This window comes from Calidris pugnax, unplaced genomic scaffold (genome assembly GCF_001431845.1).
Source record: "Calidris pugnax isolate Ruff unplaced genomic scaffold, ASM143184v1 scaffold57, whole genome shotgun sequence".
Taxonomy (NCBI): domain Eukaryota; kingdom Metazoa; phylum Chordata; class Aves; order Charadriiformes; family Scolopacidae; genus Calidris; species Calidris pugnax.
In genome coordinates, this window is record NW_015090813.1 from 2,377,200 (window position 1) to 2,395,618 (window position 18,419).

Genomic DNA, 18,419 nt, shown 5'->3' on the forward strand with positions numbered 1-18,419 from the left:
CTGTGTTAACATTACTAGCAGGGAAGGCAATAATCTCCTTTGGCCCATCACTTATAATATCAAGATTTTAAGTTGAGTTTTGTTCTTTCAATTTAATACTAGTTTTGCACTCATTAAGATTACTCAGGAAAAATAAACCTTTGGTCTCTACACTGAAACAATTAATGCTTTTTGTTATCATGGTATCATATCACCCTCCCCCTCTGTGCAGGCTTCACGCTGCGCGTCCGTCCCTACCACTGGGACGTGATGAATTTGGGAATTTTTTTAAGTTGGATGCAACTCACCCTCTGCTTGAAATGTTGTCTCTCTGCCAAAGCTGGGGAGCCCTGGTAACTCCTGACTAGTGCTCTTTTTTAAAAAAGAAACAAACCCTTAGTCATTGAAGCATTTGTTTTGTTTAATAGTCCACAGAAGGCACCTTGGTAACTCTAAAAACAATGGCTGTAAACAAGAGTCAGCCTTAACCGTGTAAAATTACACAAAACAGCAAAAAAACCCCTTACTCTTTACTTGTATCCCAACCATGGTTAAGAATTACTCAACAATAGTAAAATTAATGATTTTCATAAGAAAGAAGATGTACATATGCTTTGCCTCTATGCATTTATTTAATTCCTAACCCTAATCTGCAAGGATTATTCTTGCAGACACCTGGCTGTTGAAACTGCCAGCTGTTGCACACACCTGGAAAAAATTTATTCTTTTCTCTAAAACTGTACAGTTTTGTGGAAGTTAAGATTTCTTACCTTAAAGAAGGTTTACAACTGACCTCAGCGCATTTGCTGTCTGATCTACTGCACGCTGCCCTGAGCTGGCTTTGTTCTTTCTCAGGGCTTTGAAAATTTAGTGCCTGTTTTCCCTCCCCCCTCTCCCAGTTCTTCACTAACTTTGCAAGAAACCCACTAAAACTGTGAAGAGCTCAAGGTGGATGCTCAGTTTTCACCCAAGTTCAAAGAAACAAGTTGTAGGCTGAGATTCAACTACCCAGTGCTAGATTTCACGTGAGGGTGATCCCGTTCCATTCTTTAATACCAGCCCACCTCACAGCAAAAAAAAGCAAAATTATTGCTGTTTCTCAGTCAAGCAAGAGTTAGAAACCAGTAACGCCCAGAAACTGGGCAAAACAACCATGTTTCCTACCAGCCAGGGCTCCAGCAGCGCGTGGGTTAGAAACCAGTAACTCCCAGAAACTGGGCAAAACATCCATGTTTCCTACCAGCCAGGGCTCCAGCAGCGCGTGGCTCAGTTTATGCCAGTCAGATGCAAAGTCCAGCCCCACTGACACGGCAGTTGCTTCAGAGTTAATTGAGGTAGAGTTATTAGGATTCCCTTTTCTCCCAGTGCGACCCATTTCAGCTGTTCCTCGTAGCCAACCAGCTTCACCTGAGGTAGAAACACACACCATCATTAGAACAGAGCCTTTTCAAAGTGCATCAAAATGCAATATTGACAAAAGAAATGTTGTTCCGTGGCTACTTTACCATCCAGTTATTTTTAAATGCCACCAGTTGGGCTGCTCTATAGATCTGCTCCCACTGGGTGACGTGACTTCACTCGTGTAGGTGTGACACCAGTGGCCTCAACTTCTGACCACCGCTCACCCCAAGACACACATCTGGGGTCACGCTGACTTACTATTTAGGCTGCTCAGGGAACAGAAACCTCTGTGTGCAAACCTTTGTGCAAGGCTTTGACCTGAACCTGCTGCACCGTTACAGCAAGTACAGTATCATAGAATCATGGAATGGTTTGGGTTGGAAGGGACCTTAAAGATCATCAAGTCCAACTTGAAACTGCTGCACTGTTACAGCAAGTACAGTATCAAAGAATCATGGAATGGTTTGGGTTGGAAGGGACCTTAAAGATCACTGAGTCCCACCCCTGCCCTGGGCAGGGACACCTCCCACCAGACCAGGTTGCTCCAAGCCCCATCCAGCCTGGTCTTGAGTATCACCAAAGTCATGAGGATGGATATTTATAAAGAAAGGTCACGCTGAGTTAGAGCCTACCTAGGCAACGGGGGGGACAGCAGGGTGGTTTTTTCCTGCTTCTTGGCCTCTTTTTATGATCATAGTTTCCAAGCTAAAACACACCCCAGCAACAGCTCAGTCTAACTTTTTGTTGGTTGGAGAAGAAACATCCCGCTGGGAGGACGATGACAAGGAGGTCCCAGAAGGAAAACAAGCATTTTGCTGGGTCTCTGCCAACATGCTCTGTCCTAGGAGCTGTTCCCAAAGATGCCAGAAACTAAAATAACCACTGATGGAACAGGACAAATCCTAGAGGGGTTTTCCTTCAGAGGATGTTCGTTTCTTGCGCTGTGTGCTGAAAGCCTCACCGTTCTAAAGGGGAAGGGGCAGTGGGGATGGAGGGGGTGAGCTGTCTTTTTACCTGTGTTTCTCCAAGCTTAGCCCGTGGCTCACCAAGTTCCAGCGTCCCAGAGAGTGGCCAGTTGAGGAAGATGGCATTGACTCTGCCTTCTTTAGGGCTGGAAGTGTACCTGGTTGGAAACGGGGAACAGAAATGCACGTCAGTGCTTCCTTGTACATTATCTGAAGTGATACATAAAGTGCTTTCAAGACTGGATAAGCAGATTTGAAAAGACAGCGTTAATTACATTTTCACACACATAACCATCTGTCCAGACCATTTAATAAAGTACTGGTCCTTGAACAATTGCTCCAACAAACTAGAGGTAACAGAGACTATTAAAGAACTGAATTTAGAGGTAAACATCTCTAGTAACTTTAGCAACCCCATAACAACTCGCTGCTAAGTCACCCAGGCAGGAGGAATCATTACCAGATAATTGTGGGTAATATTCAGAAAAATCTGGCAATTCACATCTATACACAAACGTACAGATATTCCACTATAAAATAAATTAACAAGAGTATGTGTGACAGTAAAGATTCCACCTCACATAGCTAGCTTTTTTTTAAAACTGAATTTCAGCAGACATTTATCTGCAGTACGTCCTTGGAAAACTTGTCTCATGCATGTGAAAAATTCCTCCCTCCTCCCTTCATAGAATCGTAGAATGGTTTGGGCTGGAGGGACCTGAAAGATCATCGAGTTCCACCCCCCTGCCATGGGCAGGGACACCTCCCACCAGACCAGGTTGCTCCAAGCCCCATCCAGCCTGGCCTTGAACCCCTCCAGGGATGGGGCAGCCACAGCTTCTCTGGGCAACCTCTTCCAGTGTCTCACCACCCTCATAGTAAAAAATTTCTTCCTGAAATCTAATCTGAATCTTTTTTCTTCCAATTTAAAACCGTTTCCCCTTGTCCTATCATTACCCTTCCTGGCAAAGAGTCCCTCCCCAGCTCTTCTATAGGCACCCTTCAGGTATTGAAAGGCCGCTGTAAGGTCTTGTTTAGTTACAATTTTTTATGGCTCTTGCAAGTGGTTTTACTAAACTATCAACAGATCAGCATTTCAAGGGTAAAGCCAGAATCCCAAATCTTACTGGGACCAGGAGTAAAAAGGCCACCGAGGCAGAGGAGAGGGTCAGGACCACAACCCTGATGGATCACTAGGGCACTACAGCAGCCCTGAGGCACGAAGGCAGAGGAGAGCCCACAGAACTGTCTGAATTCAGTGGCCAAACAATTCCCATTATCTCCCCATGACTTCTTACCTTAAAAAGAAATGCACAATGTGCTAGACCGATTTCTATTTTCTTTCTCTCCCCTATTTGAACAGTGACACCAAGTATTCCATTGCACAGACTTCAGAGCAGTTTGTATTTCCAGGTTAGATACATTTTTTTATAGTTTCTGTTGCTGGCTACAGTGAGAAGCACAAGACCACTAAGGCAACATCCATTGCCTACCTACAGTTTTATACACATTTTAGGCGCAGTTACTTAAATTGGCAAAAGGGTTAATTCCTTCACAGCAGCCAGACCAAACTGGTGATTGCTGTAGCATCAAGTCATTAAGAATTTGAACGTTTCCCATGTGCTTTGCCCAGCCCACACTGCCTGAGCAGCCTTACCACACGTCTGGTGTGACCGTGTCGTTCTGTGCTCTCCACGGCCTTGTTCCATAGATGGCTCCTCCGTTGACGTTGAGCCAGGCACCCATCTGCCTCAGGCGTTCCTCAAACACAACCGCGACGCGGCCGTCGTGAGTGGGCCCGATGTTCATCAGGAGATTCCCTCCGCAAGACACTGTTTCCACCAGTTGCTGAAATGTTTTTTAAAAACACATACACGGAGCATATGGTTAAGGCTAATGAAATATTTGAAGTTATTTCTTAACGCCAGGCACACTGCTTTCAGAACGATCAACTGAACGGGTTATGTCACTGATGCATGTTTCCAGACTTTGGGGGTCATCCCAACAGTCAATAAAGAATTTAAGCTGCATAAAGCAAAGCTCTGCTGTCGATTTTTATGGCAGAAAACAGCCCAAAATATATCTTTGCACCAATACATCTTACGTTAGAATCAGATCTTACAATTTTCTAACATTTCGACTTCCGCAGCAATTTCATGAGGGTTGCACCAATAGAACAGACAGGTGATTCCTCTACATGAGAGGAGAATAAGGTCAAAAGATGACAATTCATTTTTACTGAGGCTGAGAGAAGTAAATTCTTTTTCCCCTCTGATGCTCTCCCTATTTTGGGGAGAAAGTTGTAAAACATGAGGAAGCCTTCTACAGAGTCCATCAATATTTGTGTTCACATCCACACTGCCCTCCAGAGATCACTGAGATGCACAAGTCTGGGGAACAGACAAGCTACGGAATGAATTTAAACCTTCTGCCTCTACAAAGAGGTTACTTCAATTTGAAATTATCTTTTGCAAGGACTATGCACGGATTTGGATTAACAACAATAACTCAGTAGCTGAAATTTTGCTATTAAATGCATTTCTCTTCAAGATCGATCAGTCTTCCTTTCGTTCAGTTGTCCTAAGCTTCAGATCTTTTTGTTAATACCTTGAGACTAGCAAAGGGAATCAATGTTCTATTAACTCCAGCTGTCTGCATCTGCTAGTGTTTATCTGTATGTCTGTAATAAGTGTGGTGGTGGTTTTTTTTCCTCTTTAAATGAGCTGGGATGAAAGGAAGGCTTCTCGCTACAAGATAAAAAAATTATTAAGACTTATAAACTGTTTCTAGCTCCTAGAAAGTTGTAGCCTTCAATCAGGAGTCCCTAACAAGGAACTGTGAAACTGCTTCTCATCAGCCTGGAGGGGCAGTTACTTAGAAAAGTAAGTAACTTTTCTTCTACTAAGAAAAACTTAGTAGAAAAGGTAATTATGAGTCTATCCAGATCAGTCTTTGGCCAGTTACCCACTGGGGAAACAGCTTCTAAAGAAACCAACTACATTTTTACTAGATAATTTTTCCTCTTAGTTATTTCTATAAAATTAGTAAGAATTACATGGATTTTCCATCCTGCCAGTGTTAGGCTGCAAATGAACAAAATGATTATTTCATCAATTCATTAATCAATTAAATTATATTTTTTTAATTAAAACAGATACGTAATTGGAATGTTACACAGCATGATATAGTCACAGAATCACAGAATCTTCTAGGTTGGAAGGGACCTTAAAGATCATCTTGTCCAACCGTGAGCCTAATTTTGACAAAAATAAACACCTACACAACAAACAAGAAGCATCACCATCACTAAACCATACCTCCCAGCACTACATCAACCTGTCTTTTGAACACCTCCAGGGAAGGTGCCTCAACCACCTCCCTGGGCAGCCCATTCCAATGGCTGATAACCCTTTCAGTGAACAAATTTTTCCTAATATCCAGCCTGAACCTCCCCTGGCGCAACTTGAGGCCATTTCCTCTTGTCCTGTCACCTGTGACTTGGGAGAAGAGACCGACCCCCCTGGCTACACCCTCCTTTCAGGGAGTTGTAGAGAGCAATAAGGTCTCCCCTCAGCCTCCTCTTCTCCAGAAGGAAGAATCAGAAGTTGCAGGCAACCCCTTTGCCCCACTGTACCTTGACCAAGTCCTCGATTGTGAGGTAGTCGTCCAGCCGTGCGTCCCTCCTGTACCCCCAGGACTTCTTGTCGATGGTCATACAGTTCTCCCACTTGTGGGGCAGGAGGTGTCCAGGGTTATACCGGTCACTGCATGTGTAGAAGCCACCGTGCCTACAGATGCTGCCAACTCCCCAGCGGTCATTGGTCACTACCGTGTCCCGCACTGGACTAGAAACAGAGAAATTGTATGATTTTTATTCTAAAAAAAATATACAGTCACAGCCAGTGTAGGCCCTTCCCACACACACCCCTCCCAGAAAGTAATATTTAGGATGACTTCCGTACTATGAAATTATTATAATTACATTCGGTGCAATTTCAGGAATCCTATTCTCATCAGTTTCCAGTAAAAGGCCCAGATCAGCATTTCTGCCCAAAGTAGCCTGCACTTCATACCCACTGTCAGATTTCACTGAATTTCACTGAATTTTAGCTTCAGAGCAGTTTGTATTTCCAGGTTAGATACATTTTTTTATAGTTTCTGTTGCTGGCTACAGTGAGAAGCACAAGACCACTAAGGCAACATCCATTGCCTACCTACAGTTTTATACACATTTTAGGCGCAGTTACTTAAATTGGCAAAAGGGTTAATTCCTTCACAGCAGCCAGACCAAACTGGTGATTGCTGTAGCATCAAGTCATTAAGAATTTGAACGTTTCCCATGTGCTTTGCCCAGCCCACACTGCCTGAGCAGCCTTACCACACGTCTGGTGTGACCGTGTCGTTCTGTGCTCTCCACGGCCTTGTTCCATAGATGGCTCCTCCGTTGACGTTGAGCCAGGCACCCATCTGCCTCAGGCGTTCCTCAAACACAACCGCGACGCGGCCGTCGTGAGTGGGCCCGATGTTCATCAGGAGATTCCCTCCGCAAGACACTGTTTCCACCAGTTGCTGAAATGTTTTTTAAAAACACATACACGGAGCATATGGTTAAGGCTAATGAAATATTTGAAGTTATTTCTTAACGCCAGGCACACTGCTTTCAGAACGATCAACTGAACGGGTTATGTCACTGATGCATGTTTCCAGACTTTGGGGGTCATCCCAACAGTCAATAAAGAATTTAAGCTGCATAAAGCAAAGCTCTGCTGTCAATTTTTATGGCAGAAAACAGCCCAAAATATATCTTTGCACCAATACATCTTACGTTAGAATCAGATCTTACAATTTTCTAACATTTCGACTTCCGCAGCAATTTCATGAGGGTTGCACCAATAGAACAGACAGGTGATTCCTCTACATGAGAGGAGAATAAGGTCAAAAGATGACAATTCATTTTTACTGAGGCTGAGAGAAGTAAATTCTTTTTCCCCTCTGATGCTCTCCCTATTTTGGGGAGAAAGTTGTAAAACATGAGGAAGCCTTCTACAGAGTCCATCAATATTTGTGTTCACATCCACACTGCCCTCCAGAGATCACTGAGATGCACAAGTCTGGGGAACAGACAAGCTACGGAATGAATTTAAACCTTCTGCCTCTACAAAGAGGTTACTTCAATTTGAAATTATCTTTTGCAAGGACTATGCACGGATTTGGATTAACAACAATAACTCAGTAGCTGAAATTTTGCTATTAAATGCATTTCTCTTCAAGATCGATCAGTCTTCCTTTCGTTCAGTTGTCCTAAGCTTCAGATCTTTTTGTTAATACCTTGAGACTAGCAAAGGGAATCAATGTTCTATTAACTCCAGCTGTCTGCATCTGCTAGTGTTTATCTGTATGTCTGTAATAAGTGTGGTGGTGGTTTTTTTTCCTCTTTAAATGAGCTGGGATGAAAGGAAGGCTTCTCGCTACAAGATAAAAAAATTATTAAGACTTATAAACTGTTTCTAGCTCCTAGAAAGTTGTAGCCTTCAATCAGGAGTCCCTAACAAGGAACTGTGAAACTGCTTCTCATCAGCCTGGAGGGGCAGTTACTTAGAAAAGTAAGTAACTTTTCTTCTACTAAGAAAAACTTAGTAGAAAAGGTAATTATGAGTCTATCCAGATCAGTCTTTGGCCAGTTACCCACTGGGGAAACAGCTTCTAAAGAAACCAACTACATTTTTACTAGATAATTTTTCCTCTTAGTTATTTCTATAAAATTAGTAAGAATTACATGGATTTTCCATCCTGCCAGTGTTAGGCTGCAAATGAACAAAATGATTATTTCATCAATTCATTAATCAATTAAATTATATTTTTTTAATTAAAACAGATACGTAATTGGAATGTTACACAGCATGATATAGTCACAGAATCACAGAATCTTCTAGGTTGGAAGGGACCTGCGCAACTTGAGGCCATTTCCTCTTGTCCTGTCACCTGTGACTTGGGAGAAGAGACCGACCCCCCTGGCTACACCCTCCTTTCAGGGAGTTGTAGAGAGCAATAAGGTCTCCCCTCAGCCTCCTCTTCTCCAGAAGGAAGAATCAGAAGTTGCAGGCAACCCCTTTGCCCCACTGTACCTTGACCAAGTCCTCGATTGTGAGGTAGTCGTCCAGCCGTGCGTCCCTCCTGTACCCCCAGGACTTCCTGTCGATGGTCATACAGTTCTCCCACTTGTGGGGCAGGAGGTGTCCAGGGTTATACCGGTCACTGCATGTGTAGAAGCCACCGTGCCTACAGATGCTGCCAACTCCCCAGCGGTCATTGGTCACTACCGTGTCCCGCACTGGACTAGAAACAGAGAAATTGTATGATTTTTATTCTAAAAAAAAAATACAGTCACAGCCAGTGTAGGCCCTTCCCACACACACCCCTCCCAGAAAGTAATATTTAGGATGACTTCCGTACTATGAAATTATTATAATTACATTCGGTGCAATTTCAGGAATCCTATTCTCATCAGTTTCCAGTAAAAGGCCCAGATCAGCATTTCTGCCCAAAGTAGCCTGCACTTCATACCCACTGTCAGATTTCACTGAATTTCACTGAATTTTAGAGTTGGAAGGGACCATAGAGATCATCTAGTCCAACTCCCCTGCTGAAGCAGAATTGCCCAGAGCTAGAGCATGTTACTCAGGAGCATCCAGGCGGGTCTTGAAAATCTCCAAGGAAGGGGACTCCACACCCTCCCTGGGCAGCCTGTTCCAGGGCTCTGTCACCTTCACCGTGAAGAAGTTTCTCCTCATATTTGAGTGGAACCTCTTATGTTCCAACTTGTGCCCGTTGCCCCTTGTCCTCTCACTGGGAACCACTGAAAAGAGTCTGGCTCCCTCCTCCGTGATGACAACATACCCATGTTCTCCAGCTATCCCATTTGTCTGTGCAGCTGACAATACTTAAGGAAAAAATATGATTAGGTAAAACAGCCAATACCACCTTAATTGATTAATTTGCAGATGTGGCTTTGAAAGTATGAAACAGTCTTTTTCTAAAGCAACCTTTGTTAGTTTTAGGGAAGACCTGGATTCTAGCCTTCAGGAAAAATAGTTAAGTCTTCTTAAGTAGGTGGAACAGGTTCCACAAAACATACAGAAAACAAGACAAAACTAGACACTGAGCAGAATTCCAGATAAGGAACTAAACCAGCACCGTTATGTACCTGTCATTATACAGCCAAGCCAAGAAACCAGTGCTGTTCCAGTAAACATCTGGTGCGTTTCCATCCCCATCAGACCAAATTATTTCCGGTCGGTACTTGGTCACAATTTCATACAGTTCTGGTAACGATTTACTGGTTGGAAACTTTCTTGTCTTAAAGACGTTGGTGGCATCTTCAAGGAAGAGAGGATTAAACCACTCAAACAGGGAATGATATAACCCAAAACGCAAGTCAGTCCTGTTTCTAACAGATGTTGCCAGTTCAGCCACAAGATCTCGTTTTGGTCCCACGTCAACAGCGTTCCAGTTCCAAGAATATTTGGACCCCCACAAAGTAAAGCCTGGAAAGAGAAAAATCAAAGGATAAGAAAGGGAAGCAGAAGAGGGGAAGTTAGAGTTCCTCCTGCTGAAAAGTAGTCTGCAAGTGTGTTGCAAAAAAAAAAAAGATATAATAAAAATCATATGTAATAATATTTTTATCATGGTATAGACTATGCCTATAACCTGTTTATGCATGATAGTAATCATAACATCAAAACATCATGCCAGATATGTTTATGTATTATTTTTATTCAAACATACATGCATTTATATAAAACATTCAATTTTCCAGTTCTGTACTGCTTAGGATAATTATTCCATCTCCTTAATTACTCACTCCATTCATATGTCCCAGTTAAATTAACCAAAAATACAGCAACTTTTGAGGCACCTACATTTTCATTGAATGTATCAAACATAAACTGTGAAAACACATTCAGCAACTGGAAGACAAAATGCTTTCTCAGTTCCAGAATGCACAGGGTACCACTTGTGTCCAGACACTATTGTCCCTCCCGTTTAGATCTTATGCAAATGTTCACTCCTCATTTGTCCTGACATTTATAACAGCTCAATCAACTACTCGGTACACATACATGAACAGAGTGCAAACACTCCTGAAACAGCTTTTAAAATACCAGCATTAAATATCAGGAGGGATTTAATGTTTCAGTCATCCAGCAATGCAGCACAAGCACTGCAGACTTAGACCTCTGCCAGAGGAGCTCCACTCTCACCTTCAACCTGCTTTATTCTCATTGCCTAATAAATTTGGCAATATTTTTATGAACTGCATACATGTAACTGTATCGACTAGACAAACAAGCTAAAAATTCATGCCCAAGGCTACAGGACAAACTAAATGAATCATGGTTCTTTTGAAGTGACTGGGAATTACGCCATGGGCATCATCAAGATCTAGATCTTATGCGTGTCAGAGTTGAGATTAAAATTCACAAGTTATAAGCTGCCAGTCTTGAACCCACATCTCCCTGAAGACCAACAACATTCACCTGACGTACTGTCATATTGCATCTTAGTATTTTGTACTTCCTTTGCTACTGTATTTCCTTCCAACCACTTTCCATTTCTTTATCTGCAAAGCATCTCACAATTCCAGTGCCAAAAATCAATTGTGCCTGTGAAGTTAAAGACCCGTTTCAAGGTTTTGGCTTCTATGCACTGCATCAGGAAGAGCTGTACCCTGTGTACGTTTCTAACTCTGAAGCCAACTCCTGGAACATACTCCTAAATTCCTTGGAGAAGCCTCCAGAGCTGCAGCTCTCCATACATCAAACTGTGCAGAATTCACTTCGGTGGTTCCTTCAGCAATAAACTGCACGACAATAAAAAATAAACTATGGATACCGCAGGAAACTCAGCTGCCCCCTTCATTTCAGGCTGTCTTATTTACAGCAACAGAAAAATGGCATAATATATTTTTCCTCTATGCAAGCTACACAGCCACAGCTTTTGGGTAAGAGTCATGAAAACACACATTTCTTGTGTGGTTTGTTTCTTCTTTGGCTGGGTTGGGGCAGGTGAGGGCCTGGTTTTCTCTAGATCTCTTCACAGGCAGGAAAATCACCTGGATTTTCCTTCTGTCGACAGAAATGCAACAGTTACTAACATTCACAAACCTTCCACTTACCTTCATGATGTTTTGAAGTTAAGACAACGTATTTTGCACCAGAAGCCTTCAGAATATCTGCCCACTGGTTGGGATCAAAGAATTCTGCTTTAAACAGTGGCCCAAAATCTTCATAACTGAACTCAGGTGGGTAATTTGCCTGCATAAATTTCACATAGGGCTCTCTCTTTTCTTTCTGCCAGTACCACCTACAAAATACAGAGCAAAACGTGCTGGTGTATTTTTAGACAAGGAAAGGAGAATTGAAATAATCAGCTCCTATTTGTGTTCACGCTGAGAAGCACAGGTACTACAGGTACGTGACTCTGGCAATAAGACAAAACTGTTTCAGAATAGTATAATTATCAAATATTTCCTTTTCTCTGTCCTCTTTCCCCACGATCTACATCTTTCAAGCACTCCATTTTGGAAAGGTCCCAGGATTTCATTTCGAGCAATGTCACAAAGCAGCTACTACTCTTGGAGAAAGGGAAAATGGCAGTCTTCTTCAGCACACAAATCCATACCTAGGCAGACCATCCATGTAAGCAGCTCACCTGGCACAAGGAATGCACTTTTTCTGGACTAACGTGACTTACCCTCCTCACGTGTCATGCATCAGCCACCAGATCATCTCTGCTTTGCCCTCTCCAAACCCCCCTCAATTCCTGCAACCCACAAACATGCAGGCCAGCAGCTTTCCCTCTCTGCTGGTCCAGAGTCCTCTAAGCCAAAGGCAGCTGGGTGACCTGATGTGTGAGCAGATGCCAATGGTCCCAGAGCAGGAGAGAGCTGTGGCTCCAGCCGCTGCACACCTGAGGCTCTGAAGCAAAGGCATCCTACAACAACAACCTGCCTCTGCAAGAGCCCCACACACTTATAAAAGCACACAGATTTAGGAATGAGAAAGAAAAATAAGGTGATGACCTCTTTTTGCATCCCACCTACCAAAGACAGGCACAATTTCTATCCCATGCTTCCCCGTGACAGTGACCAGTACAGTCACCAGTCCACTCTGTGATCTGAAGGTGGTCTCTCACCCTCCTCATGGGCAGAGGTCCTAAATCACCAATAGAACACTATCAACATGCTCCATCCCTCCCTCACCCAGCAATGAAAGAGGAGCTCCAAAACCAGCACACAACAGTCCTTACTGCATTAACAGCCTTATTCATAGAATCATAGAATCGTCTAGGTTGGAAGAGACCCTTGGGATCATCGAGTCCAACCACCTACCCTACTCTACAAAGTCCTCCCCTACACCATGTCCCTTAGCACTGCATCTAAACGGCCCTTAAACACAGCCAGGGATGGTGACTCCACCCCCTCCCTGGGCAGCCTGTTCCAATGCCCTATCACTCTTTCGGTGAAAAATTCTTTCCTAATGTTCAATCTAAACCTACCCTGTTGGAGCTTGACCAACCCACAACTCTGATTTTAAAGTATGTAATCGCATAAAGAAACAGGTAACATCCTTGCTTCTCTCCCTTCGTCACATGATTTGCTAACATGAGCACTTCTACTCTGACAATTAGATTGTAGAGGCAATTAGATTGTAGAGGCATCCTGACCAAGTCTGTCCTTCAGCATAAACAAGCATGATCTTTGGTATCCAACAGGGGAAAAAAAACCTAGAAGAAAGAGGCTGAGACAGCCTTACTCATTGAAAGAACCTGGGGAAAAAAACCAACCCACAACTCTGATTTTAAAGTATGTAATCGCATAAAGAAACAGGTAACATCCTTGCTTCTCTCCCTTCGTCACATGATTTGCTAACATGAGCACTTCTACTCTGACAATTAGATTGTAGAGGCAATTAGATTGTAGAGGCATCCTGACCAAGTCTGTGCAGCTCTGAGGGAAGGAGCACAGGCTGGGTGATATCAGAGCCTATGACCTTCCATTTGAAGCTGCTAACACAGGATCCCAATCATCCGACTGAACGTGCTGCCACATGTGCCCAACCATGGGAGGTTACAGGAATATAAAAATTTCATCAACTACAGTGTTTGGGGGTCTTCTTAGAACAACAACAAAAAACAAATGCTTGATCCTGAATCTGTGCACCACTACTGGAGCACAGCTCTTAGAGAAATGCTTGAAGCCGAAGCTAGCTCCCTCACCACCAGCACCAGGAAAGCTAAACTGCTGAAATCCTTGAACATCACTCTGAAAAGAACAGACTAAATACTGTCAGAAAACGGTGGTTTGTTTGTATTGATGTTGGTTTGAGTTACAAATATTGCATTTAAGGTTTACCATAGCTCTGCCACAGAGCTGCTGTTATCTTCATATCATAAATGATAACGTGACTCCCTTGAAGTCAAAGAGGAAGTGTTTGGTAGAGCATGGAAAGAAGATAGCAGAAAAATGCTTACAGCTAAAGGGCCCAACCAGTGAACGCTCACAAAACAAAGGTTTTATTCAGAGGAAGTGTTTTGTAGAGCATGGAAAGAAGATAGCAAAAAAATGCTTACAGCTAAAGGGCCCGAACCAGTGAACGCTCACAAAACAAAGGGTTTATTCAGCTTTTGAATTGTAATTATTTGAAGAATCAGAGCTTTAGTTTCAGCAGAAAGTACTCATTAATAAAAATAGTAATAAAAAAGAGGAAGTGTTTGGTAGAGCATGGAAAGAAGATAGCAGAAAAATGCTTACAGCTAAAGGGCCCAACCAGTGAACGCTCACAAAACAAAGGTTTTATTCAGCTTTTGAATTGTAATTATTTGAAGAATCAGAGCTTTAGTTTCAGCAGAAAGTACTCATTAATAAAAATAGTAATAAAAAAGAAGAAAATCATTAACTGCACAAAATATGTGCAAGAAAACTGCAGGCAGTTTGCCAAGTCAGGGCAGTGATGGAGGTAGCGATGGACTCCTGTGCTCCCCACAGGTAGTGCCACCAGTGCTCTGGCAAGAGCTGCTCAAGGCTTTCCTGAAGGCTGGGAAATCTCCAGCATCCATCCATCCCCACAGGATGCACTCCTTCATCCATCCCTTCATCGCGGCCCTGGAGAGGCCACGCTCTGCCACTCAACTGACCACCTCACAGATCACAGAATCTTCATGGTTGGAAGGGACCTTTGCGATCATCAAGTCCAACCACATAAAAAAACCCCAAACAAACAACAACAACAAAAAAAACCAAATAGAAAACACAGAGACACAAACCACCAATCTTGGGCACTAGAGCATGCCCTGAAGTGCCATGTTTACACGTTTCTTAAATACCTCCAGGGATGGCAACTCTACCACCTCCCTGGGCAGGCTGTTCCAGTGCCTGACCACTCCCTCAGTAAAGCAATTCTTCCTAATATCTAATTTAAACCTCCCCTGCCCCAACTTTAGACCCTTTCTTCTGGTCCTGTCATTATTCCCTTGGGAGAAGAGGCCAACACCCACCTCTCCACACCCTCCTTTCAGGTAGTTGCAGAGGGCAATGAGGTCTCCCCTCAGCCTCCTCTTCTCCAGACTAAACATGCCCAGTTCCCTCAGCTTCTCCTCCTATGACTTTTCTCTAGACCCCTCACCAGCGGTCTGGAAAGCAGGCATTCCAGCCCTCTGCTCAGCTTGGTCCACATCAGCCAACACACTCAAGAGTTTTAGGGCTGGGCAGGCAGACGGTCAGATGTACCAGAAGCACATCAAGCCCTGCTTCCCTCATAAGCAGCGCCATGAAGTCTATGGTCCCCCTGACTGGCCTCTGGTGTGTTTATGCCTCATCCCACGGGCCTCAGCCCCAGGGCCTGACTGCAGAGGGGCTTTATGCCCAACCACCCCTTTGGGGGGACACCAAACCTAACCCCACAGGCCCACAGAGCTGCTCTCTCCCTCAGATGGCTGGTACCACCCACCCGCAGCAGCCACCTCGGTGCCACCCCCCTCAGCTGCCCCACGGGGAGGCCTGCGGGCCGGGCCGGGCCGGGCCGGGGTCAGGGCCAGGCCGCGGAGCTCACCAGAACCACTCGCTGCCGAAGCTGGGCACCGAGAACACGCCCCAGTGGATGAAAACGCCAAACTTCGCCTCGTCAAACCAAGCGGGCAGCGGCCGGGCGTCCAGCGAGCCCCAGGTGGGCTCGTAGCGGGGCTGGTCCCCGCCGCCGCCCGCCACCAGCAGCCCCAACAGCAGCAGCGGCAGCAGCGGCGCGGGCGGGCCCGACATGGCGGCGGGCTGCGGGGAGGAGCTCCTCAGGGCGGGCGGAGGCGGCGGGCCGGGGGCGGGCTCAGGATCGGGCTTTCCCCCGGCCGAAATGCTGCCTGACCCCCACGCCTCACCCCGGTTTAGCCCTCCCCGCCTGATTCCAACCGCCCACTCGGCGTCCCGTCCCTCCCCGTCCCCAGCAGGGCGGAGGATGACGCTCACGGAATCATAGGGTTGCCTCGGTTGCAAGGGACCCTTCACCGAACACTGACAAAAAATGCCACTAAACACGTCCCTCAGCGCCACATCTACCTGTCTTTCAAACACCTCCAAGGATGGTGACTCCACCACCTCCCTCAGCAGCCCGTTCCAATGCTTGACAACCCTTTCAGTGAATAAATTTTTCATTATATCCAATCTAAACCTCCCCTGGCATAACTTGAGGCCATTTCCTCCTGTCCTATCGCCTGTGACTTGGGAGACTGAACCCACCTCGCTACAACCTCCTTCCAGGTAGTTGTGGAGAGTGATAAGGTCTCCCCTCAGCCTCCTTTTCTCCAAGTCAAACGACCCCAGTTCTCTCAGCCTCTCCTCACAAGACTTGTGCTCCAGACCCCTCACCAGCTTCATCTTCCAGCTCCTAGTTAAATGACCCCAGTTCTCTCAGCCTCTCCTCACAAGACTTGTGCTCCAGACCCCTCACCAGCTTCATCTTCCAGCTCCTTCAGCTGCTCCTCATAAGGCTTGTGTCTCATGTCTCTGCAGCTCCTTCCAGCCCATCAGTATGCAGTGGTTGTTGGGGCACAGTGGTGGCCCAAAGCCTGGCATGGAGATGTTTCCTTGATCATCAGAACAGCTTCAGAGGAGCCTGGTGCCCTAGGTGGCTCACTTCAGGAGAGGACACTTTGCAGATGTGCTGCGGGTGGGTCATGGGTGGCGCATCCTTCCAAAGATGAATCTTCCAGCATCTCTGTAGCCTGTGCTGGTGCTTCTCCCGTTTTCCCTGACGCCCAAATTACATATTTTTGCATCAGACCCTGGCCATAGGATGGCCTTTGTGAAATAATTGTGTTTGGTCAGCAAATACTGACATTCCGAAATCATCACCACGAATGGAAATTTCTTTGGCAATCTCCTCAGCACAGTTAAAAATGAATGAGCAGACAACTGAATGAATCTCTCCCCACCTGGGAAGGATGTATACTTTACTGCTGTTTTATGGAAACAGAACTTGAGTTTCCAGAGCCAGTAACCACAGCTGTTACATTTCATCCAAAAATATCTGAAGGGCTGTGAAAATGGGAAGCACATAACTTTTTAATATTTTCATTTATATAATTTCATGAGTGCATGAAGTTACAGGCAGATAAAAAACATTGTGACTTTGATAGTATCATTCTTTCTGACTGACTGTTCACGTAACTCTGATTTACAAAAGCACTTTGATACCACAATAGGAGCCTCTTCATATCTCTCTTACATTCAGTGTTGACCTACTTTCTCTATGGTCTCTTTTACCTTCATCCCTTTAGATGTCACTTTGCTTCTCAAAAGGAATCCTTAAACGCCTTTGACCTCTTGCTATGGTTATCTTCTCTAGTTAATCTTTGGATTTCTTCATCTTCTCCTTTGCTGTTTGATCACACCAAAGGGTTGCAGGCACCGAGCAGCTCCTTAGTGTGGGAATTCTGAAGTTGACTCTCTGAAGCTCATTCTGTAGGGCACGCCAAAGCGACAACCGCTCTGTGGCTCAAAACGCTTTGAAGGAAAAATGAATTAGGAAAAGCCCAGGGGTCTGACCCAAAGCCTGCTGACATCAGTGACCTGTCGTCGACTTCGGTGAGATTTGGAGCAGGAACTGTATTTCATTTAATGAACTTTATGACATCCTTTAAATTAAAATAATAATGATAAAAAAAAAAAAAAGATGCAGGTAACTGGCAGTCATAAGTACACTTCTGATTTAGGTGTAAACAGGTTCAGAAAATGTCACCAGCCCACACAGGCACAGCTACAGAAACCTCCAGTGAGGGAAAAGGTCCTCAGTCACATCTGTAACGATGCAAAGGGTAAATAACAAAAATAGTACCTTTGTGAATGACGCCAGATGGGTGTCTGCCACTGCAGGAAGCTCTCCAAACCTGGGTAGGGCTGCCTGCCTGCTGTCGCTGGAGCCACCAAGACACCAAGAAGGTCTGCAAGTGTGGGTCTCACTGCTGCATCCCTCAAGGAGAAGGCCGTGCCTCTCACTCCGGCAGCACAGTCCCACTGGGAAAGCTCTCCGCAAGCTTGGGAAGGAGCAGGCTGGTCTGTCAGTGGGAGGAGAGGAAATAATGAAGGCAATTCCCTGGGAGATGCTGAGCAAAAAAGAAACTTTTGACTAATGGCTGACATACGAGACTGACATACTAGATTGATTGCTTGGAGAAAGGTGAGGGGTGCCTGAGCTGAATGACTGCCAGGAAGACCACTAAACCACCGTGCCTGGGGAGCTGCCCCAGGGCTTGGAGTTGAGAGGAGGGCACTTGGTTGCTTGGTGGGAAGCAGAGGCCGTGAAACTTAAGTTTCACATGGACATGTTTTCAGACTCACAGAATCACAGAATAGTTAGAGTTGGAAAGGACCTTAAAAGATCATCCAGTTCCAACCCCCCTGCCATGGGCAGGGACACCTCCCACCAGACCAGGTTGCTCAAAGCCCCATCCAGCCTGATCTCAAACACCTCCAGGGATGGGGCAGCCACAGCTTCTCTGGGCAACCTGTTCCAGTGTCTCACCACC

General features: G+C 45.0%; 1 protein-coding gene and 1 long non-coding RNA gene across 2 annotated transcripts in view; both read right to left on the minus strand.

Annotated features, from left to right (window-relative positions):
* Positions 1-378: 378 nt before the first annotated feature.
* On the minus strand, positions 379-15,660 carry FUCA2 (fucosidase, alpha-L- 2, plasma). Its single transcript, XM_014939561.1, has 8 exons — positions 15,455-15,660; positions 11,521-11,708; positions 9,550-9,889; positions 5,980-6,190; positions 4,003-4,193; positions 2,395-2,503; positions 1,178-1,386; positions 379-1,101 (listed from the first exon to the last, which is right to left on the minus strand). The coding sequence occupies exons 1-7, from the start codon at positions 15,658-15,660 to the stop codon at positions 1,246-1,248; spliced, it is 1,386 nt and encodes a 461-aa protein (XP_014795047.1). The 3' UTR covers positions 379-1,101; positions 1,178-1,245.
* Positions 15,661-17,006: 1,346 nt separating this feature from the next.
* Positions 17,007-18,419, minus strand: part of LOC106886539 — a 7,901-nt gene continuing 6,488 nt past the window's right edge. Inside the window, exons 3-4 of the long non-coding RNA XR_001411673.1 lie at positions 17,729-17,948; positions 17,007-17,397 (exon numbers count right to left, since the gene is read on the minus strand). This is a non-coding gene — a long non-coding RNA (uncharacterized LOC106886539). The remainder of the gene's footprint in view (positions 17,398-17,728; positions 17,949-18,419) is intronic.

Bases quoted from the DNA above. Each gene is read 5' to 3' on its own strand.
- FUCA2 (XM_014939561.1), bottom strand. From the start codon at position 15,660: ATGTCGGGCCCGCCCGCGCCGCTGCTGCCGCTGCTGCTGTTGGGGCTG. The intron at 9,890-11,520 runs GTAAGTGGAAGG...TTCTCTTTCCAG, and splicing joins AACTTCAAAACATCATGAAG to GCTTTACTTTGTGGGGGTCC. The intron at 4,194-5,979 runs GTACAGTGGGGC...AAAACATTTCAG, and splicing joins CAATCGAGGACTTGGTCAAG to CAACTGGTGGAAACAGTGTC.